The following is a 23072-nucleotide window of genomic DNA, read 5'->3' as shown; positions in this document are numbered from 1 at the left end:
GCCTTTTACTGAGGAGTGGCTTCTGTCTGACCACTACCATAAAGGCCTGATTGGTGGAGTGCTGCAGAGATGGTTGTGTCCTTCTGAAAGGTTCACCCATCTCCACAGAGGAACTCTGGAGCTCTGTCAGAGTGACCATCGAGTTCTTGGTCACCTCCCTGACCAAGGCCCTTTTCTCCGATTGTCAGTTTGGCTGGGAGGACAGTTCTAGAAAGAGTCTTGGTGGATCCACATTTCTTCCATTTAAGAATGATGGAGGCCATGGTGTTCTTGGAGACCTTCAATGCTACAGACATTTTTTGGTACCTTTCCCCAGATCTGTGCCTTGACACAATCCTGTCTCGGGGCTATACGGGTATTTCCGTCGACCTCATGGCTTGGTTTTTGCTCGGACATGCACTGTCAACTGTGGGACCTTATATAGACAGGTGTGTGCCTTTCCAAATCATGTCCAATCAATTGAATTTACCACAGGTGGACTCCAATCAAATTGTAAAAATATCTCAAGGATGATCAATGGAAACAGGATGCATCTGAGCTCAATTTCGAGTCTCATAGCAAAGGGTCTGAATACTTATGTAAATAAGGTATTTCTGTTTTCAATATTTTTTATAAAAACATTTGTTTTTAAATACATTTTAGAATAAGGCTGTTAACGTAACAAAAAGTAGAAAAAGGGAAGAGGTCTGAATACTTTCCGAATGCACTGTAGGTGAGTAAGAGAGGGAGAGAGGGATATTCTGCTTCCTTACTCTTGTTCTCCTGCTCCATGTCCAGTCGCCTCATCTCCTCCTCCAGCTCCTGCTCCCTCCTCTTCTCCTCCTCCTCCTCCTCCCTGGCTTCTCTCTCTACCCTCTCTCTCTGGGCCTGCCTCTGTCTGTGCACTTCCACCAGCAGGGACAGGTACTTCCTCCTGCAGCGCAGTGAACGGTAGTCTGCAACACATAGCAACAGTGAGAATGTGAAGAGAGAGAGAGATGCAGTGACGAGACATAGAAAGGAGAGACGTAGGAAGGAGAGAAACATTACTAATGAATGGTATTTGTGATAAAGGACCACATTACGATGCAAAATGATGCTACAGTAAGCACAGGCCATGGAATCAAGATGCCAGACAGTATGCCAGAGAAATCATCATCTATCTTGCAGTGGGGTGAGGGGTCGCAACGCAAAGACTGAAGGTAGCCCTTAAAACTGCATGCATCTTCCTGATGGTAATGTTTGTTTAATCATGTCCCATCATGATTTATTTCATTGTTTACTTCAATGATTATAACCTAGTCTACAGACCTGTAAGGGTTTTTACCCTCAGGCCTGAGTTCAAAAGCAGCAACATCTCACAGATGCTAATTAAATTACTTTGACAGACATTTGAGATATTATGTTCCAGAGACTACAGTTTGTGACCCTTACCTTTCTGGATGACAAGTGCTGCCTTGCCAAGTCTCTCTAACAGCCTGGCCAACTCCTCCTGGTGCCAATACTTAAAGAACATACGAGACGAGCTGCCACAAAAAGAGAGAGACAGTTTAAACAATGTTTATAGATATTGAGCACTGTTTGCACAGGGAATTGTTGCATAAAGCACTGTTAAAACAGAGAGAAAATTAGAGAAAGAAAGATTTCCAATCAACTTCAGTACTGTCATTAAGCCATATTCATACACTATATATACAAAAGTATTTGGACACCCCTTCAAATTAGTGGATTCGGATATTTCTGCCACACCTGTTGCTGACAGGTGTATAAAATCGAGCACAAAGCCATGCAATCTCCATAGAAAAAACAAACATTGGCTGTAGAATAGCCTTACTGAAGAGCTCAGTGAATTTTAACGTGACACCGTCACAGGATTGTCAGTTTGTCACGTTTGCCCTGCTAGAGCTGCCTCGTTCAACTGTAAGTGCTGTTATTGTGAAGTGGAAACGTCTAGGAGCAACAACAGCTCATCTGTCATCTGTCCTCGGTTGCAACACTCACTACCGAGTTCCAAACTGCCTCTGGAAGCAACGTCAGCACAATAACTGTTTGTACGGAGCTTCATGAAATGGGTTTCCATGGCCAAGCAGCCGAACACAAGCCTAATCACCATGCACAATGCCAAACGTTGGCTGGAGTGGTGTAAAGCTTGCTGCCAATGGACTCTGGTGCAGTGGAAATTAGTTCTCTGTTGTGATGAATCACTCTTCACCATCTGGCAGTCCGACGGACGAATCAGTTTGGCGGATGCCAGGAGAACGGTACCTGCACCAATGCATAGTGCCAACTGTAAAGTTTGGTGGAGGAGGAATAATGGTCTGGGTCTGTTTTTCCATGGTTTGGGCTAGACCCCTTAGTTCCAGTGAAGGGAAATGTTAACGCTACAGCATACACATTGTAGACGATTCTGTGCTTCCAACTTTGAGGCAACAGTTTAGGGAAGGCCCTTTCATGTTACAGTATGACAATGCTACCGTGCACAAAGCGAGGTCCATACAGAAAAGGTTTGTCGAGATCAGAGTGGAAGAACTTGACTGGCCTGCACACAGCCCTGACCTCAACCCCATGGGATGAATTTGAACACCAACCGCGAGCCAGGCCTATTCGCCCAAAATCAGTGCCTGACCTCACTAATGCTCTTGTGGCTGAATGGAAGCAAGTACCTGCAGCAATGTTCCAACATCTAGTGGAAAGCCTTCCCAGAAGAGTGGAGGCTGTTATAGCAGTAAAGGGGTGACCAACTCCATATCAATGCCCATGATTTTGGAATGAGATGTTCAATGAGCAGGTGTCTACATACCTTTGGTCATGTAGTGTAATTTTTGGACATTTCTAAAGAGCCACACAGCAGGAGAAAGTAAGAGCGGGGACCGAGAGGGTGAAAGACTGCAATTGAGATAAAGATCTTTACTCAATATAAACCCTGAGCTGTCCTCACAAGCCAAAGACAACACAGCTGTTAACTGAAGAATGAGCTGTTTTTGACGGACTGATTTTCAGTTGACAGTTTTATAAGACTGAATTTTGCACTAGGCGAGTTGGAACCTGGGAGAATTATTAGTGATGAGTGTTCCCATGTCTCAATGGAGGCAGCGATCCAAATATATTGAAACTGAAATCTAGATCAATTATTCACTGACTTGTTCCTTCCAGCATAAAAACATGAATCATCTGATTGGAATACAGCCTGAATGACATGCTTGGATGAAGTTATGAAAGCTTAGTTACAGGAAGATTCAGCAGTAAGTAAGTTAGTCTTCTCAGACTGATTGTGGCAAATCATTTTCTAAACCAATTCATTGAACACAACAAGAGCAACTAATGAAGCCTTACCCACACTTCCAGCCATGTATCTCAGTAGTGTTGAGGATGGACATGCAGCTGAAAAAGACACCAACCACACAGGTTAAATTTAATAAGACGGACAAATGTCTACGAAATCACCTAACATGATGTTGGTGTATGTAATCTTTTTTTAATTGCAGGAATGAGTGCAAGTGTCTTTATACATACCTTTCCTTGGTTAGTGGTAAATCTGGCTTTATCAGCAGAATGTTGTACCTGAAGAGGGGAGACAGAAGATTTTAGCATGGTGTGCTGAAAATAAAACTGCAGTGCACAGCAATATCATGCATCCAATTTTTTGTGTTGGCCAAGATTGCAGTAGCCATGTTACAATTAATGCACACACACCTCTGAGCAAATTCTTTGAACGACGGTCGCCAGGAGAAGCCATCTCTTCGTATCCTGATGGTTTCCAGCAGGCCGTTGTATCTTAGCTGGAAACATTTGAATTATCCTTTGTTGTCATATAATATATGTTCCACATACCCCAAGCAGAATCAGGTGTAATTGATGCCCATATCAGAGACCTACTGAACTTACTTTAACAACTAAATGCAATGTCAAAGCTGAACAGCAGGTGGCGATGTAACAAAGCACAGTTATGATGGTGATAAGGGGGAGGGATTGTTTTTTAAAAAACGATTTAACATAGTCTTAACCTAGTCTTGCTTATGGAGGGCAATAGAGCTACAGCAGAGAGCTCAATGATGAACATTGTAAACATCATGCCATTATAACCACATACATATGTAATGAATAAGAAGTTAAATCAGCTTTAACACAGACTACCCACCACAATTTCACAGTTATTAACCATTGTTTCTGTTAAACCATTGTCTACCCAACCGCCAACACTGCATTGTACTGTTATATCAGTTCAGGCCTAGACAAACATTTAAAAAGCATTGATTATAGATGAGAGGGAGGGAAGACCCCTGCTGTCAGATTAGACAGCAATGTTCACTGACGGCAGGGTATTGACCAGCTTCATTGTTTCATCAGGGCTATACTAACCCTCCCCTGGGGCCAAATCCACTTCCTGTTAACACGCCACCCGTCAGTCAGTCAGACACTGACACACTAACCTAGTGCCTAGAAGCTGCTGCTTAGCCAACCACTGATTACCATACTGGGGACTGGGTCTTGTTCATTAGGGCACACTGAAGCAAAACGCTTTGCAAAGTGTTTCTTATTGGTCAAGTTCATATAGTTTCAGTCCATTTCCTTCCATTTCATTTTCTTCCATTTCATGTCTACTGAACACAACCCTCTCTGAAGTTGGCCCAAACCACAATATAGACCGATACTGTGTTAATACAACTTTTCGCATTGAAAACTGTGCACTGTTCACATACACTACCGTTCAAAAGTTTGGGGTCACTGAGAAATGTCCTTGTTTTTGAAAGAAAAGCAATTTTTTGTCCATTAAAATAACATCAAATTGATCAGAAATACAGTGTAGACATTGTTAATGTTGTAAATGACTACTGTAGCTGGAAATGGCTGATTTTGAATGGAATATCTACATAGGCGTACAGAGGCCCATTATCAGCAACCATCACTCCTGTGTTCCAATGGCACGTTGTGTTAGCTAATCCAAGTTTATCATTTTAAAAGGATAATTGATCATTAGAAAACCCTTTTGCAATTATGTTAGCACAGCTGAAAAATGTTTTCCTGATTAAAGACGCAATAAAACTGTCCTTCTTTAGACTAGTTGAGTATCTGGAGCATCAGCATTGTAGGTTCGATTACAGGCTCAAAATGGCCAGAAACAAAGAACTTTCTTCTGAAACTCGTCAGTCTGTTTTTGTTCTGAGAAATGAAGGCTATTCAATGCGAGAAATTGCCAAGAAACTGAAGATCTCGTACAACGCTGTGTACTAATCCCTTCACAGAACAGGGCAAACTGGCTCTAACCAGAATAGAAAGAGGAGTGGGAGGCCCCGGTGCACAACTGAGCAAAAGGACAAGTACATTAGTGTGTCTAGTTTGAGAAACAGACGCCTCACAAGTCCTCAACTGGCAGCTTCATTAAATAGTACCTGCAAAACTCCAGTCTCAACATCAACAGTGAAGAGGCGGCTCCTGGATGCTGGCCTTCTAGACAGAGTTCCTCTGTCCAGTGTCTGTTCTTTTGCCCATCTTAATATTTTATTGGCCAATCTGAGATATGTCTTTTTCTTTGCAACTCTACAATGTAGATATTCAACAAAAAAATCTGCCGTTTCCAGCTACAATAGTCATTTACAACATTAACAATGTCTACACTGTTTGTCTGATCAATTTTATTTTCATGGACAGAAAATGTGCTTTTCTTTCAAAAACAAGGACATTTCTAAGTGGCCCCAAACTTCTTAACAGTAGTGTAGCTTTTGTAATGTACCATTTCCTTAGCTTTTGAAAGCATTGATTATTCTGAAAAAGGGGTCAAACTGTAAATGCACAAAACGACTGGTGTTATTTCAGGCTTGTGCATCCAGCATAGGAAATAATCTAGCTAAAGGAAATACTGCTACCGATGAAGGCTGCTACCGTCATCGCCAATGTAAGATAGACATGCCTACAGTACATCTAAAATAACATATTAAATATTGGTTCTCACCTGGTCCATGACTATTTTGTTGTCCACCTGATCAGGAAGCTTGCTGCCGTTAGGTTTGATGCAGCGGACAAAGTGAGGACTGGCAACAAACATCTTCTCCATCAGCACAGCCAGAGAGTGCTGAAGGTATGACACGCTAACCATTATCTGTGCATATTTATTTTACAGCAGTTCAGTCTATAGGTAGGCATATTTACAGGGGTTTTCAGTATTGCTCATACATCATTTTGAAATCTAACACTCAGAAATAAGAAATGTATAAATCCAGATGTGTAACAAAGTCAACGTCCGCCTTACCTTAAACTGTGCCCCCACCGACTGTTTCCTAGTTGAGTTAAAGTTGTCATCTGCCTTTTGCATGAGCTAAAAGAAAAAATATGTTTCATAATTTAAACCCACATTCTGGCTGTGACTTTTGCACTGTAAGAAAGGTCCAAATATGACCCTGGCTGTTTGGAACCAAAAGTAATTCATTCTACATAATCTACTGTATATCATATTCTGTTACGTTTGGTGAATTTTTTTCAAACTAGACTTCTGAATATTTTATGATCTACAGTGCCTACCTTGGCTTTGCGTGGCATCAAGGTGCCTGTTCTGGAGATTGTGGCTGAAAAGACATAAAATATGAATCATAAGTGAATATTTGATGCGAGATGCCAGACAGTGATCAATGTTTTAAACTAGAACAATTCTCAAACTGAGTCTGTGAATGCTGTGTTGAGATAAGAGTACCCATTTATTATTTTTTTTAAATCCTACATAATTTTCTAAGAAGAGGTCAGGGGGTGTATTTGTCCACAAATCCACATTGGAAACAAGCCCACGTCATTGTGTGTCAGCTCTGATCCATGTTACACATCTTTACAGAACTGATTTAATAGCTACAGTTCAACATTCACGGTGTACACAGACGTAGAGTACCAGTCAAAAGACACCTACTCATTCAAGGGTTTTTATTTATTTTGACTATTTTCTACATTGTAGAATAATAGTGAAGACATAAAAACTATGAAAAAAAACACATATGGAATCGTGTCGTAACCAAAAAAAAAGTGTTAAACAAATCAAAATATATTTAATATTTGAGATTCTTCAAAGTAATCACCCTTTGCCTTGACAGCTTTGCACACACTTGGCATTCTCTCAACCAGCTTTATGAGGAATGCTTTTCCAAGAGACTTGAAGGAGTTCCCACATATGCTGAGCACTTGTTGGCTGATTTTCCTTTACTCTGCAGTCCAACTCATCTCAAACCATCTCAAATTGAGTTGACATCGGGTGATTGTGGAGGCCAGGTCATCTGATGCAGCACTCCATCACTCTCCTTGTTGGTCAAATAGCCCTTACACAGCCTGGAGGTGTGTTTTGGGTCATTGTCCGGTTGAAAAAGAAAATTATAGTCCCACTAAGCGCAAACCAGATGGGATATCGCTGCAGAATGCTGTGGTAGCCATGCTGGTTAAGTGTGCCTTGAATTCTAGATAAATCACAGACAGTGTCACCAGCAAAGCACCCCCACACCATCACACTTCCTCCTCCATGCTTCACGGTGGGAACCACACATGTAGAGATCATCCGTTCACCTACTCTGCATCTCACAAAGACACAGCGTTTGGAACCAAAAATCTCAAATTTGGACTCATCAGACCAAAGGACAGATTTTCACTGGTCTAATGTCCATTGCTCATGTTTCTTGGCCCAAGCAAGTCTCTTCTTCTTACTGGTGTCCTTTAGTAGTGGTTTCTTTGCAGCAATTCGACCATGAAGGCCTGATTCATGCAGTCCCCTCTGAAAAGTTGATGTTGAGATATGTCTATTACTTGAACTCTGAAGCATTTATTTGGGATCCAATTTCTGAGGCTGGTAACTCTAATGAACTTATCCTCTGCAGCAGAGGTAACTCTGGGTCTTCCTTTCCTGTGGCGGTCCTCATGAGAGCCAGTATCATCATAGCGCTTGATGGTTTTTGCGACTGCACTTGAAGAAACTTTCAAAGTACTTAACATTTTCTGGATTGACTGACCTTCATGTCTGAACGTAATGATGGACTAATTTCTCTTTGCTTATTTGAGCTGTTATTGCTATACTATGGACTTGGTCTTTTACCAAATAGGGTTATCTTCTGTATACCACCCCTACCTTGTCACAATACAACTGAATGGCTCAAAAGCATTAAGAAGGAAAGAAATTCCACAAATTAACTTAACAAGGCACACCTGTTTGTTGAAATGCATTCCAGGTGACTACCTAATGAAGCTGGTTGAGAGAATGCCAAGAGTGTGCAAAGCTGTTATCAAGACAAATGGTGGCTACTTTGAAGAATCTCAAATATATTTTGATTTGTTTAACACTTTTTTGGTTACTACATGATACCATGTGTGTTATTTCATAGTTGTGATGTCTTCACTATTATTCTACAACGTAGAAAAAAGTTCAAATAAATAAAAACCCTTGAATGAGTAGGTGTGCCCAAACTTTTGACTGGTACTGTACATAAATCAGCGATTGTGAAGTAATAAAAACACGGGTCATTTCTGGCAAAGTGCAGAGCTGTTGAATACAGAAACATTCAGATTCCCTCATGTACCTGCGAAGAGGAGACTGAGCAGGGGCGTGACACTGTTAATGAAGAGGCTTCTGATGCTGGCTGGGATGGTGTCTCTGTTCTTCTCTAGGAAGCCTAGTCCATTATACTGGACCTGGACACAGAAAGGAGAGAATTAGCTATGCTTCATAACCACACTCATAATGAGTTATAATGCAGTATAGTATAGTATAGATGCAGTTATAAACACACATAACTCCTAGTGCATTATACAAGTAACTGTCCAGTGAAAATCTCACTTTTAAGAGTTAATATTAAAATGTTAACTCATACACAAATAATGTTGTTGACTCATCCTATACTCATATTTGTGCCCAGAGCACAAATCCTGAGAAGGATGAGCTGGCCAATCAGTGGTCTACTTGAATATTTGCATGAATATTTTTAAAGACCGGTGTGCGCCCACATCATTACATTCGCAGAAAAGCTGCTTTTTAACATAATTAATTACAGATCAAATTTAATAGAAAACTGGAAACACTGGACAGTTAGATTAACTATTATTATAATAACGTAATGTATGAATGTAACCTCACCTTCCCAGCATAGTGAACCACAGTAAAGAGGGGGCTATGACTACGGACCACCTCATAGTGGGGGCTGCTTTTAAATTTACTGTTCAACTTGTCCACAAAGTCTCTGTCTGATGCCTGAGGGCACAAATATTGAAAATAAATTAGAATGAATACATATACATTAAGACAAAGATGTAGGGAAGGGTAATTTCCCAAAAAACTGTATGGAGACCAGTTGGGTACCTGGGGAAAGGCACTCTGCTCATCCAGGAGAGAAAGGATTCCAATGGGTTTAGTGAGGAACAGATCCTGCGGGAGAGAAGCACATCAAATTAATTTGTTGTATATGAGACAAGGAAAAACACCTAAACAAATACATTCCTTTACTGTGAAAATTCATATTTGAGTTAATCTTGCCAACTGTTAACTGGATGAAACATGGTACACAACTACATGACTTTAAAACATGCCTTCTCACAGCACAAGGATAATATATTTTAGTCCTATCCTGAAAACCTTGTTCCCCGATCTTTATTGACTATGGCCCCTGCACTGTAAAATGCTCTACAAGTTGTATAGTGCTCTGTAGGCATTAAGACGTAAGATGTAAGATGTAGAGTGGGTACACAGAACAGGACCCGTGGATCCAGGTTGTGCATTACTCACCCTAGGCCCAATCCTAACTCGAGTTAGAATCCTTCCCACAACAACGAATGTGTCCATCTTATCCCATAGCTTACAGACTGGCTGTACTCATACCTTCAGCATTGGACAGGGACACTATTCTCAGCCAAATTAAACCAGTGGCTTCCATATAGACAGATGATGATGCCACAGGCTAAAAGCAGAAGTGCCCATTAAGCTCCTGGTATGTGACTGAACACTGCCCCGTCAGCATTACCCCTTCCTGGGGTCTCGGTCACTTTGTTCTGTTCTGTCTGGCAGACTCACACTGTGTTTAAACAACCAGTCTGTGTTATTACTGAGAGAGGTGGGAGGGGAACGGAGTGTGTAAAAGAGGGACAGAAAAAAGGTTGAGAGAGAAAAAGAGTACTAAGTGATGAGAAACGAGAGGAAATGTATTTTTACCAGGATAGGCTTGTTGTCTTTGAAGGAAATGGATTCCCACTCGATGCCCTCCTCCTTGTATTCATTCTGTTCCATCAGAAAGATGTGCTGCAGGACAACAAATACATACGAAGACGTATGAACGAAAAATAAAATTACAACAGGTATTCACACTTTCTTTCAGAAGTGCTTTGGTCACAGGAGAACATCTTCATAGGATCAAATCGGCTTTGCCTAATCATTTCATTAGAAGATGGCACATTCAATTGTGTGTGGCCTTCAGTCACAAAATTGCCATAAGAAGCCTTATGCATTTAATTACACTGAACCAAAATATAATTGCAACATGTAAAGTGTTGGTCCCATGTTTCATGAGCTGAAATAAACACCCAGAAATGTTCTGTACGCACAAAAAGCTATTGCTCTATTTGTTTATATCCCTGTTAGTGAGCATTTCTCACCTGACATGTGTGGCATATCAAGACGCTGATTAAACAGCATGGTCATTACTCAGGTGCACCTTATGCCCTCGACAATAAAAGGCCACTCTAAAATGTGCAGTTTGTCATACAACACAATGCCACAGATTTGTCAAGTTTTGAGGGAGCGTGCAATTGGCATGCTGACTGCAGGAATGTCCACCGGAGCTGTTGCCAAATCATTTTATGTTAATTTCTCTACCATAAGCCACCTCAAACGTTGTTTTAGATAATTTGGCAGTATGTCCAACCGGTCTCACAACCACATGTAACCACGCTAGTCCAGGACCTCCACATCCAGCTTCTTTACCTGCGGGATCATCTGAGACCAGCCACCCGGACAGCTGATTAAACTGAGGGTTTGCACAACCAAAGAATTTCTGCACAAACTGTCAGAAACCATCTCAGTGAAGCTCATCTGCGTGCTCATTGATCTCACCAGGGTCTTGACCTGACTGCAGTTCAGTGTCGTAACCAACTTCAGAGAGCAAATGCTTACCTTCGATGGCCACTGGCACGCTGGAGAAGTGTGCTCTTCATGGATGAATCCTGGTTTCAACTGTACCGGGCAGATGGCAGATGTGGGCGTCATGTGGGCCAGCAGTTTGCTGATGTCAACATTGTGAACAGAGCGCCCCATGGTGGTGGTGGGGTTATGATATGGGCAGGCATAAGCTACGGACAATGAACACAATTGCATTTTATCGATGGCAATTTGAATGCACAGAGATACTGTGACGAGAACCTGAGGCCCATTGTGGTGCCATTCATCCTCCCCATGTCCACATGTCGCAAGGATCTGGTCACAATTTCTGGAAGCTGAAAATGTCCCAGGTCTTCCATGGCCCGCATACTCACCAGACATGTCACCAATTGAGCATGTTTGGGATGCTCTGGATCGACACGTACGACAGCGTGTTCCAGTTTCCGCCAATATCCATCAACTTCACACCGCCATTGAAGAGTAGTGTACAACATTCCACAGGACACAATCAACAGCCTGATCAACTCTATGCGAAGGAGATGTGTTGCGCTGCATGAGAAAAATGGTGGTCACACCAGATACTGACTGTTTTTGTGATTCATGCCCCTACCTTTTTTTAAGGTATCTGTGACCAACAGATGCATATCTCTATTCCCAGTCATGTGAAATCCATAGATTTGTTTCATTTGACTGATTTCCTTATATGAACTCTAACTCAGTAAAAAAATTGAAATTGATGCATGTGCAGTTTATATTTTTTGTTCAGTGTAAATAATGTAGTCCACTCCAATAGAATGACAGCACAAAACATTAAGAACACCTGCTCTTTCAATGACAGACTGACCAGATGAATCCAGCTGAAAGCTATGATCCCTTGTTGATGTAACTTTTTAAATCTACTTCAAATCAGTGTAGTTGAAGGGGAGGAGGCAGGTTAAATAATGATTTTTAAGCCTTGAGACATGGATTGTGTATGTGTGCCATTCAGAGGGTGAATGGGCAAGACAAAATATTTAAGTGCCTTTGAACAGGGTATGCTGCTGGGTTTCTCGCGCACAACAGTTTCCTGTGTCTATCAAGAACGGTCCACCACCCAAAGGACATCCAGCCAACTTGACACATCTGTGGGAAGCATTGGAGTCAACATGGGCTAGCATCCCTGTGGATCGCTTGATACCTTGTAGAGTCGATGCCCGGACGAATTGAGGCTGTTCTGAGGGCAAAGGGGCGGTGCAACTCAATATTAGGAAATTGTTCTTAATGTTTTGTACACTCAGCGTATAATGCAGTGTAGTGATCCGACAATGATAAATAATCATAAGCAGATTTCTACCTCCACCCCAGCGAAGCATTCAAAAGCTGCAAATGACAGAGTGGAATATGTGCTGCCATTTGAGAAAGCGGAACAAGAGATTAAACACAGATCCCCTATCATATAAACATTTTGTATACCAAAAAGAACAGGGGTTAAGGGAGATTTCATGGCTGGTGGTGATGAGGCCTCACGTTTCAGTCCTAAGGGAGAAAGTAAAACCGGCGCTTCCTGATCTGGTGTCATGTTGATCAATGTGCAAGTCAAGTATATCAGGAAATCTACTCAAAAAAGGTTTGTGGGCATTTGTTGGATTTTTTTCTTCTTGTGGCATTTGTATCAAATACTGTTTGTGGGACTTGTGGACAATACTTTTGAACCAATATACTCAGTGCTCACATGGTTCTGAAAAAAGGCTCAACAGGTAAATTGTGTAATATTAACTAGTAGAGCATGGTGCTCCAAACTACAGCAGCATGACTAGTAAAAATAAGCTTTAACTCTTTAACTCCAGAATCACATGCATATGTACAGTGTCTTCAGAAAGTGTGCATACCCCTTGACTTATTCCAAGATTTGTTGCGTTACAGCCTGAACTGAAAATTGATCAAATATGTTTTTTTCTCACCTATCTACACACAAAACTCAATGTTTGCAAATGTATTAAATTAAATACAGAAATAGGACATTTACATAATTATTCACACCCCTGAGTCAATACTTTGTAGAAGCAGCTTTGGCAGCAATTACAGCTGTGAATCTTTCTGGGTAAGTCTCTAAGAGCTGTGAATCTTTCTGGGTAAGTCTCTAAGAGCTGTGAGTCTTTCTGGGTAAGTCTCTAAGAGCTTTCCACACCTGAATTGTGCAACACTTGCCAATTATTATTTTAAAAACTCTTCAAGCTCTATCAAATTGGTTGTTGATCATTGCTAGACAACCATTTTCAGGTCTTGCCATAGATGTTCAAGTGGTCACTCAGGAACATTCACTGTCATTTTTGTAAGCAAACCTAGTGTACATTTGGCCTTAGGTTATTGTCCTGCTGAAAGGTGAATTAATCTCCCAGTGTCTGGTGGAAAGCAGACAACCAGCTTTTCCTCTAGGATTTTACCTGTGTTTAGCTCCATTCCGTTTCTTTTTTAATCCTGAAAAACTTCCCAGTCCTTAATGATACCCTTAACATGATGCAGCCACCACTATGCTTGAAAATATGGAGACTGGTACTCAGTAATGTGTTGTGTTTGCCCCAAACATAAGGCTTTGTATGCAGAACATAAAGTACATTTCTTGGCCACTTTTTTTGTAGTTTTACTTTAGTGCCTTATTGCAAACAGAATGTATGTTTTGGAATATTTGTATTCTTTACAGGCTCACTTCTTTTAGGTTAGTATTGTGAAGTAAACACAATGTTTTTGATCCATCCTCAGTTGTCTCCCATCACAGCCATTAAATCACAAATATAATTCCACTGACATTATGGGGTATTGTGTGTAGATCAGTGACACAACATCTACATTTTAAATTCAGGCTATAACACAACAAAATGTGGAAAAAGTCAAGGGGTTTGAATATTTTCGGGCCTAATTCATTTTTCTGAAGCCTTTCACTGAATATGCATTTATAGCCATTTCAAACAGCAGAACCTATTGTAGACTATGTTCACAATTTTCCTGTTCCTCTACTAATACTAAATAAAGAGACAAGCTGGCCACATGTTTCTGTTAAATGTTTGGTTCTCAAGTTAATAAACCCTACAGGCTGTCATTTTATGGGACTTAAATAGAGAAACACCCTAGATTACAGGGCTACTTCCTTGTGGCAATGATATTTACACTTACATGGTTAAAGAAGTACTGCAGCTGTTCATTGGCCAGGTTGATGCAGAGCTGCTCAAAACGGTTAACAGCAAAATTCTCAAACCCAAAGATGTCGAGGATACCTGTATTATAGAACAAGAAAATAGAACAGTCAATCTGACATCGACCATCTCTGCTTGCGATGAAGAAAACATATGAAGAGTTTAGGAATTTTATTACATTTGAAGCCTTAAGTTTCCCTTGAAACTCACCTATTTCACTGAGCTCAACGTCAAAGTCAACGTTGGGAGCCAGCAGTTCGTTAACTTTACTGACGATCCAGCCGAATACTCTCCCATAAGCCACTTTGGCGATGGAGTCCCTGGCATCTGCAGATAAATACACAACATATTAATGGAGTCAAGCGCTCTTGAAAACATTAATAGCATTTCCATATTGAGCTTTTTTTCCACTCCCATTGATGCTAAAAGCTGTCTCTATTTGCACTAGTTGGTCAGCCAAACATGGGCCTTATTTAAACACTCTAGGAGGAAGTTGTGGTCAGCTTACCCTCCCTAAATCCCAGCCTTAACCATTAGGGTGAAAACTCAAAGCTATCCAAGTACCTCAAGGACATGCCTGGTTGGCACTAGTAATAAGCGCTAAAGACACGCCACATTTATTGTACAAAACCGTATCCTGTTATGTTCATACTTGTGTTCTAGCATTGTCAGGTATGTAGCTACATAAACATTGTGTTCTCCAGTTTCATGGAAAGACCCAGTGAAAGAGGAAACCGGACCCACTATTAACCACCATGGAACAGTTAGTATCCATGGTGGTTAATAGTAACCCAGGCCCTCCTTCGTAATGGCTAAGGTGATGGTGGTAGGGAAAGTTGATCCCGGACCAGTGCTTGAGTGTTTTTCTCCTTACCCTCAGCCTGCTGCTGGTTGTGCAGCCTGCGGATGGCCTCTCCTCTCGTCACAGACAGAGTACAGGTCAGACTCCTCAGCAACTCCTCCTCCTGCACCCCAAACTGACCCTGAGAAGGCAAACACACACAAATATTAATCACACAAAAACATAGACCTAAATAGAAAGTGCACAAAGCAGACAAGTACTATTTTACACGACAACAAAAAAACACCCCAAAAATAAAATCACTGCTAGGTTCATAAATTAACACTTAAACGTTTAGACCACTGATATAAAGTGATACACTGGTATAGTGAGTGACTCACATTTCAACCAAAAGCAACCTCCATGCTAGCCCCAAGGCCCCTCTAACCCAGACGTGGCCCTACTGAACATGCAAAGCTAAGGTCATGGCAATGCTAGGCATGCAAAATTCCTGCCAGGTATCAAACAAAGGCCATCCTCAGACAGCAATACTTTCAATTAATCAATGTCAAAAAGGGGAAACAGACCAAGTGCTGTAGATTTCACAATGCGGTACTACTTTATTACTAATTAGCCCTCAAAATGTATGGTTCAATCAAAATATACATTCGGCTCATATCTGTATACCCAGTAGTAGTCAGTGGACCAGAGTCAGCAACCCAACATTTTGGGTTTGTCTATATTAGCAACAGTTTAGCATTAGCATCACGAAAGGAGAAACAATTACAGTGATCGGACACCTGCTGCTGGCATGCTCTAATCACCCCTGCTGCTAGCAGCTAAAATCTGGATCCCTACAAATCAGCTGGGCTAGACAATCTGGAACCTCTAAAATTATCAGCCGAAATTGTTGCAACCCCTATTGCTAGCCTGTTCAATCTCTCTTCGTATCGTCTGAGATCCCCAAAGATAGGAAAGCTGCCGCGGTCATCCCCCTCTTCAAAAGGGGAGACACTCTAGACCCAAACTGTTATAGACCTATATCCATCCTGCCCTGCCTTTCTAAAATCTTCGAAAGCCAAGTTATTAAACAGATCACCGACCATTTCGAATCCCACCGTATCTTCTCCACTATGCAATCTGGTTTCCAAGCTGGTCATGGGTGCACCTCAGCCACGCTCAAGGTCCTAAACGATATCATAACCACCATCGATAAAAGACAGTACTGTGCAGCAGTCTTCATCGACCTGGCCAAGGCTTTCGACTATGTCAATCACCACATTCTTATCGGCAGACTCAATAGCCTTGGCTTCTCAAATGACTGCCTCGCCTGGTTCCCCAACTACTTCTCAGACAGAGTTCAGTGTGTCAAATTGGAGGGCCTGTTGTCCGGACCTCTGGCAGTCGCTATGGGGGTGCCACAGGGTTCAATTCTCTCGGGCCGACTCTTTTCTCTGTATATATATCAATGATGTCGCTCTTGCTGCTGGTGACTCTGATCCACCTCTACGCAGACGGCATCATTCTGTATACTTCTGGCCCTTCTTTGGACCCTGTGCTAACAAACCTCCAGACGAGCTTAAATACCATACAACTCTCCTTCCGTGCCACCAACTGCTCTTAAATGCTAGTAAAACTTAATGCATGCTCTTCAACCGATCGCTGCCCGCACCCTCCCGCCCGACTAACATCACTACTCTGGACGGTTCTGACCTAGAATATGCGGACAACTACAAATACCTAGGTGTCTGGTTAGACTGTAAACTCTCCTTACAGACTCACATTAAGCATCTCCAATCCAAAATTAAATCTAGAATCAGCTTCCTATTTCGCAACAAAGCTTCCTTCACTCATGCTGCCAAACATACCCTATTAAAACGGACCATCCTACCGATCCTTGACTTCGGTGATGTCATTTACAAAATAGCCCCCAGCACTCTACTCAGCAAACTGGATGTAGTCTATCACAGTGCCATCCGTTTTGTCACCAAAGCCCCATAATACTACCCACCACTGCAACCTGTATGCTGTCGTCCAGATCATCTATAAGTCTTTGCTAGGTAAAGCCTAGCACGCGCTCCAGCAGGTATATTGCACTGGTCATCCCCAAAGCCAACACTTAAAAAAACATTTTTTAAATGTATTTAACTAGGCCAGTCAGTTAAGAACAAATTCTTATTTTCAATGACGGCCTAGGAACACTGTGTTAACTGCCTTGTTCAGGGGCAGAACAGATTCATTTTTTTCTTTTTTCTTTTCTTTACCTTGTCAGCTCGGGGATTCGATCTTGCAACCTTTCGGTTACTAGTCCAAAGCTCTAACCACTAGGCTACCTGCCGCCCCAATTCTCTGCTGCCAATGACTGGAACAAATTGCAAAAATCACTGAAGCTGGAGTCTTATATCTCCCTCTCAAAATTTAAGCATCAGCTGTCAGAGCAGCTCACCGATCACTGTACCTGTACACAGCCAATCTGTAAATAGCACACCCAACTAACTCATCCCCATATTATTACTTACCCTCTTGCTCTTTGCACACCAGTGTCTCTACTTGCACATCATCATCTGCACATCTATCACTCTAGTATTAATGCTAAATTGTAATTATTTCACCTCTATGGCCTATTTATTGCCTACCTCCCTACATTTGCACACACTGCACATAGAAAATAAAAATATTAAAAAATCTGTTGTGTTATTGACTGTACGTTTGTTTATGTGTAACTCTGTGTTGTTTTTGTTGCACTGCTTTGCTTTATCTTGGCCAGGTCGCAGTTGTAAATGAGAACCTGTCTCAACTGGCCTACCTGGTTAAATAAAGGTGAAATAAATCAAAATAAATCACCCCTGCTGTTAGAGCTAGAATCACCTCAATAACCAGGATTTGTGAAGTTGTTTTGCTCATATTGAAACTGGGCAAAGGGCAGCTGATCCTACGTCAGTTGGAAGTACACCTAGCATTGTGAGCAATACCTCTCCATTCAACTCCAAATATAGCACCTCGTGACCTTTAACAAGCACTGTGTCTTATCTGAGCTGGCCAGATGTCGGCTCAGCCCATCACCGCCAGCCTGCCTGCCTGGGAGGCCTGCTTATGGGGGAGTTACTGTGGAGGGGGCAATCATTCACCTGTTTAAATAGAAGGCACACGTATGTATGCACACACACACACCACTATCACCTGTGGATCTGTGAATCTATGCATGTGGATCTATGCATACACAAACTAACAGACACAGTAGAACGTTTAAATATCATGCACATACACACGCAAACTAGTTGAACAGCACACCAAGACACACACACCCTTTTCGCAAAAAAATAAAGTGTCTACAGTGTGTCTCCAGGAGCAAGCAGCTGCCCATGTTAGAACGGTCCATGGTCATTGTGTGAGGAGAGGACTGTAGCAATTGGCTCAACAATCCCCTTGTTTATTTTACTATGAATGCTCAGGACTGACAACACTACAGTTTTTCCCCCAACCGTAGTCCTTGGACCCCTCTCTTCTGCTGTTTAAACCACTATAATGGATCAGTGAAACAGCCTAAGCTGAGAGCTCCTGTACATACGTATGTAAATATACAACTTCCTGACTGTTGCCAAGTTAAAATATCTGACTGGTGGTCTTGACTAATGGAGTTGCTGGGCTAGTGGCAAATCAGTTTGTTTGTTTGGATTGGCTAGCTAGCTGACTGGCTACGCAATCATTTTAAATGACGCAACAACACAGCACCGGCTTTTTGTGCCATCTGCCCCGGTTTCTAGAAGGCTGTGGCCTGCAGTGTGAGGGGATGAGAGGTTCGCCTAGTCTTCTGCCGCTTTAACAATTGCCGAAGCTTCACCCAGCTGGTTGCTACAATTTCGTTAGTTAATGAACCAGCCTACCTACGTAGGAGGAACAGGAGACAAGGTGCCCGATGAAGAGCTCCGGACCGGACTGATCTCCCTCCATCCCGCTACCATCGCAGCTCCCGCCACTCAAGCTAGGCCTACTGCCCTTCTGAACTGCCTCAACCTTTCATCTGAAGTTGTGGAAGACCATCGTGCAATAACTACCAGAACGCTATATTTGTTTATTTTGTAAGGGACTTTGAGATGCTCATTGTAATGAAAGGCACTATATAAAATAAATATATAAACACAACATGTAAAGTGTTGGTCCCATGTTTCATGAGCTTAAATAAAAGATCCCAGAAATGTTCCATATGCACAAAAATATTTTTCTCAAATTGACCACAAATTTGTTGACATCCATTAGTGAGCATTTCTCCTATGCCAAGACAATCCATCCACCTGACAGGTGTGTCATATCAATACGTTGATTAAACAGCATGATCACAGGTGCACCTTGTGCTAGGGACAATAAAAGGCCACTCTAAAATGTGCAGTTTTATCACAACACAGATGCCTCAAGTTGAGGGAGCATGCAATTGGCATGCTGACTGCAAGAATGTCCACCAGAGCTGTTGCCAGAGAATTGAATGTTAATTTCTCTACCATAAGCTGCCTCCAATGTCGTTTTTGAGAATTTGGCAGTACGTCCAAACGGCCTCACAACCACACCACGCCAGCCCAGGACCTCCACATACGGCTTCGTCTGAGGGGGTGCTTCGAAGTATTTCTGTCTGTAATAAAGCCCTTTTGTGGGGAAAAACTCATTCTGATTGGCTGGGCCTGGCTCCCAAGTGGCCCACCCATGGCTGCACCCCTGCCCAGTCATGTGAAATCCATAGATTAGGGTCTAATTTATTTATTTCAATTGACGGATTTCCTTCTATGAACTGTAACTTATTAAAATCTATTATTATTAGTCCAACAGATGGACACTTCTACTGTTGGAACTGTTCTTGAAGTCTCTCTTTTGTTATGTCAATGTCAGGGATGAAACAATTATGGAGGAAAACAAGCTAAATGTTAATTGCCTATCTGGAAAACGCCCACAGGTTAATAAGGAAATTGTAAATGTTAACAGATGTTGCTTCTGTAATTACTGTAGATAAAGAGAACCATTAACAAACAAGGACAAAGGTGAATAAATTGATACAAAGGACAAAGGTGAATTTTCCATAAACATAAAAAAGAGATCATACTCAAGTTGGTAATAATTGAGACAGTATCTAGACCATGGCTCTCCAACCCTGTTCGTGGAGAGCTACCGTCTGTAGGTTATCTAGCAATTAGCTGGTTGGTAAGCTGAATCAGGTTATAGCAACTGGAGCGAAAACCTACAGGAGGGTAGCTCTCCAGGAAAGTTGGAAAGCCCTGATCTAAACCATTTTGTTAAGTAAAATAAGACGGGATGAAAGAAAAGGAGAGGAGGCTGTAGAGTAGACTCACGGCTGTGGCTTTGAGCCAGCCCATGGACTTGTCGGTGACCCTGAGAGCGTCGGTCTCTGTGGGCTCAAACATGATGTTTCCCAGAGAAAGGATCCCTGCTAGAATAGTCATCATGTCTACCTTCTCCTGATAACACAACATATACAGTATATATATATATATATCAGTCCATCTGTCAGTCAATCAATCAATCATCAAATCAATTGGTCAATTATCTTTTGGTTAATCAGCTTATTCATCAACCCATTCGTTTATCAGTCAATCAACCAATTAGTCGAACATTAAAGTACATTCAGATGTTCTACTCATGGAGAAAATGTGAAATCCCAGCCCATGGCAATACGGACAATATGAGTTTGCTTTTATGACTGATATACTGTAAGAGGATGAGAAAGACAGTTTTCCAATGAGAGGTCTTACCTGTTCCTCAAATCCCACCATGTCCATGGCGTTACACACCTCACTGTACTTCTCCCCCCATTTCCTTACTATGTCCTCTGAGCCGTACCGCCCATTCAGATACCTGACAGACACATAGCCACAGAAACACATTTATACAGATCTGATGGGTGAGCACAGATAACTACACACACACACATAGGCTTCATATGAAGGAATGAAGGCAAATACATTATGCATATCTGATAGACAAGGCTTTGAGGCTTCTACATTGGTGCACTGTATTGTAAAGGTTGTACAACATAGTAGGGCACAACACCACATTGTTTGAATACCTAGCATTTCACTCCAGGCCTGTTCAACTGTCAAGAAGAAGTGAAATACAAGTAGCATATACATACTGTACAACACTGAGAACTATGTGGTCACTACTTGTATAAGCCATGAGAACCAAAAAAGACAGTAATATTAGACATAGATAGCAGAGTTTCAAAACAAACACCTTGGTTTATGCCAGGAAAAATAATGAATTACTTAGACACACTTAGGTACAGCTTGAAACTGTGATAAGAAAGTGACAAGATGAAAATATGGTATATTGTATCATATTATATGGGTTATTACAGGAAGATGGGAGCCCAAGCTGATTAAGCTGACTGAGTGGCACAGCGGTCTAAGGCACTGCATCTCAGTGCTAGAGGCGTCACTACAGACCCTGGTTCGATTCCAGGCTGTATCACAACCGGCCGCGATTAGGAGTCCCATAGGGCAGCGCACAATTGGCCCAGCCTTGTCTGGGTTAGTGTTTGGCCCGGCTAGGCCGTCATTGTAAATAAGAATGTGTTCTTAACTGACTTGTCTAGCTAAATAAAGCTTGAATTAAAAAAATTAAGTCAGTATCTCACCCTGCTGAGAACATTACAGTAAGATGACATCATGGCTATTAGTGATTATAGAGAGTGTGTGAACTATGACACCTTGATGACAGTGTGGTATTTTTTAACTGATTCCCAGACCACACCCACTGTATTGCTACCTGTTGAGGAAACGTTGCAGAGTGATGACATCACAGTCGGACCCACCTGTACTGCGTGGGGTCCAGGAGTCCATACATGTCTTTGTCGTCCGGGGAGATGCCCGCCAGCATGCAGTAGAAGATATGGAAGTTCCTCTCGCCCTCATCCTGGTGGACCACACGAGACTTCTCCAGGAGGTACTCGTTGATCTTAGCTCCTTTGACTGTTAGATCACAGCACCATACACATACAGGTTCAGTGTTACAACACATTATACGCTAAAATAAGTCGTGCTGCATCTAAATGTCTTTGTCGTATCAATGTAATCATCACGTAATTCACAGGAAATTATTTAAGTGTATAAATAAACTAATTTTAACATAAGCACACACAAATAGATGATTAAAAAACATCACACACATACACACACACACCTGAGGAGTTGTGGAAGCGCAGCTGAATATACTTCCCGAAGCGACTGCTGTTGTCATTCATCACAGTCTGGGCATTGCCAAAGGCCTCCAGCAGAGGATTCACCTAGAAACACCATACAGTACAAGATTAGTACAGCTCCAGAACTTACATGATAGTGATCCTAAATGGGGCCAGGAGTTTGTCGTGACCAAGCCCTAATCATAAAGACATAAATAGATTCTTGACATCCATTTGCAACCTTCCATGAGGCACCAACAGTACTAGAGTAATTCACTAGCCGTGTGCCTGACGACATTACATCAGAGGAGAACATTGGCCAGCTGTCACATGAGGCTAGGCATCAAAACACACTGAGGGTTTATTATCTGATACACAGGGGAGAATTAAAACATTGTAGTCTGGATGCAATACAATATGAAATTCATGACCAGTGTCTCTTGTTTCTTTACTAGAAACAACCTTTAAGGTAAAGGCTGTGTTAATATGAAACCACAATACCAGAGCAGCAACATCAAGAGTTCACCACTTTGCATGGAAGAAATGAATACCCAAGACAAAGGTCATTGGATTAATTAGGAAATTAATTATATCTGACACCTCAGGAGAATAGAGGAAGTGGAAGTTGAAAGTAGAAGACAATACATGCTCTTATTCAGGGACAAACAGCAGGCTCATTGTAGCTGTAAAAAATAAAATAAATTGACATCTCCTTTTACTCGATATTACAGGTCATGTCAGTGTGTTGAAATCTAACAGGCCATTGGAATTGATGAGGTGGTGAGGACTTAGCCTGTGTGCAAAAGTTAACAGTAAGCCTGTGTGCAAAAGTTAACAGTAAACATTTGCAAACAT

The 23072-nt window shown here is 41.7% G+C and overlaps 1 protein-coding gene across 3 annotated transcripts in view; it reads right to left on the bottom strand.

Moving 5' to 3' along the window:
- Positions 1 to 23072, bottom strand: part of LOC120025448 (myosin-IIIb-like) — a 48230-nt gene that overhangs the window by 5440 nt on the left and 19718 nt on the right. Inside the window, exons 5-24 of one of the 3 annotated variants that reach the window (XM_038969991.1) lie at positions 22220 to 22322; positions 21852 to 22008; positions 20791 to 20893; positions 20371 to 20496; positions 15128 to 15236; positions 14464 to 14580; positions 14234 to 14334; positions 11099 to 11158; positions 10142 to 10228; positions 9296 to 9361; positions 9074 to 9187; positions 8520 to 8631; positions 6496 to 6539; positions 6227 to 6292; positions 5930 to 6076; positions 3673 to 3758; positions 3493 to 3540; positions 3313 to 3360; positions 1414 to 1505; positions 753 to 935 (exon numbers count right to left, since the gene is read on the bottom strand). In XM_038969991.1, coding sequence (XP_038825919.1) covers positions 753 to 935; positions 1414 to 1505; positions 3313 to 3360; positions 3493 to 3540; positions 3673 to 3758; positions 5930 to 6076; positions 6227 to 6292; positions 6496 to 6539; positions 8520 to 8631; positions 9074 to 9187; positions 9296 to 9361; positions 10142 to 10228; positions 11099 to 11158; positions 14234 to 14334; positions 14464 to 14580; positions 15128 to 15236; positions 20371 to 20496; positions 20791 to 20893; positions 21852 to 22008; positions 22220 to 22322 — 1969 coding nt within the window. The remainder of the gene's footprint in view (positions 1 to 752; positions 936 to 1413; positions 1506 to 3312; positions 3361 to 3492; positions 3541 to 3672; positions 3759 to 5929; positions 6077 to 6226; positions 6293 to 6495; positions 6540 to 8519; positions 8632 to 9073; positions 9188 to 9295; positions 9362 to 10141; positions 10229 to 11098; positions 11159 to 14233; positions 14335 to 14463; positions 14581 to 15127; positions 15237 to 20370; positions 20497 to 20790; positions 20894 to 21851; positions 22009 to 22219; positions 22323 to 23072) is intronic. The other 2 variants (XM_038969992.1, XM_038969993.1) reach the window with 2 other exon arrangements.

Source organism: Salvelinus namaycush, chromosome 31 (assembly GCF_016432855.1).
Source record: "Salvelinus namaycush isolate Seneca chromosome 31, SaNama_1.0, whole genome shotgun sequence".
NCBI lineage: Eukaryota > Metazoa > Chordata > Actinopteri > Salmoniformes > Salmonidae > Salvelinus > Salvelinus namaycush.
This window is presented reverse-complemented; position numbering and strand designations above follow the sequence as displayed.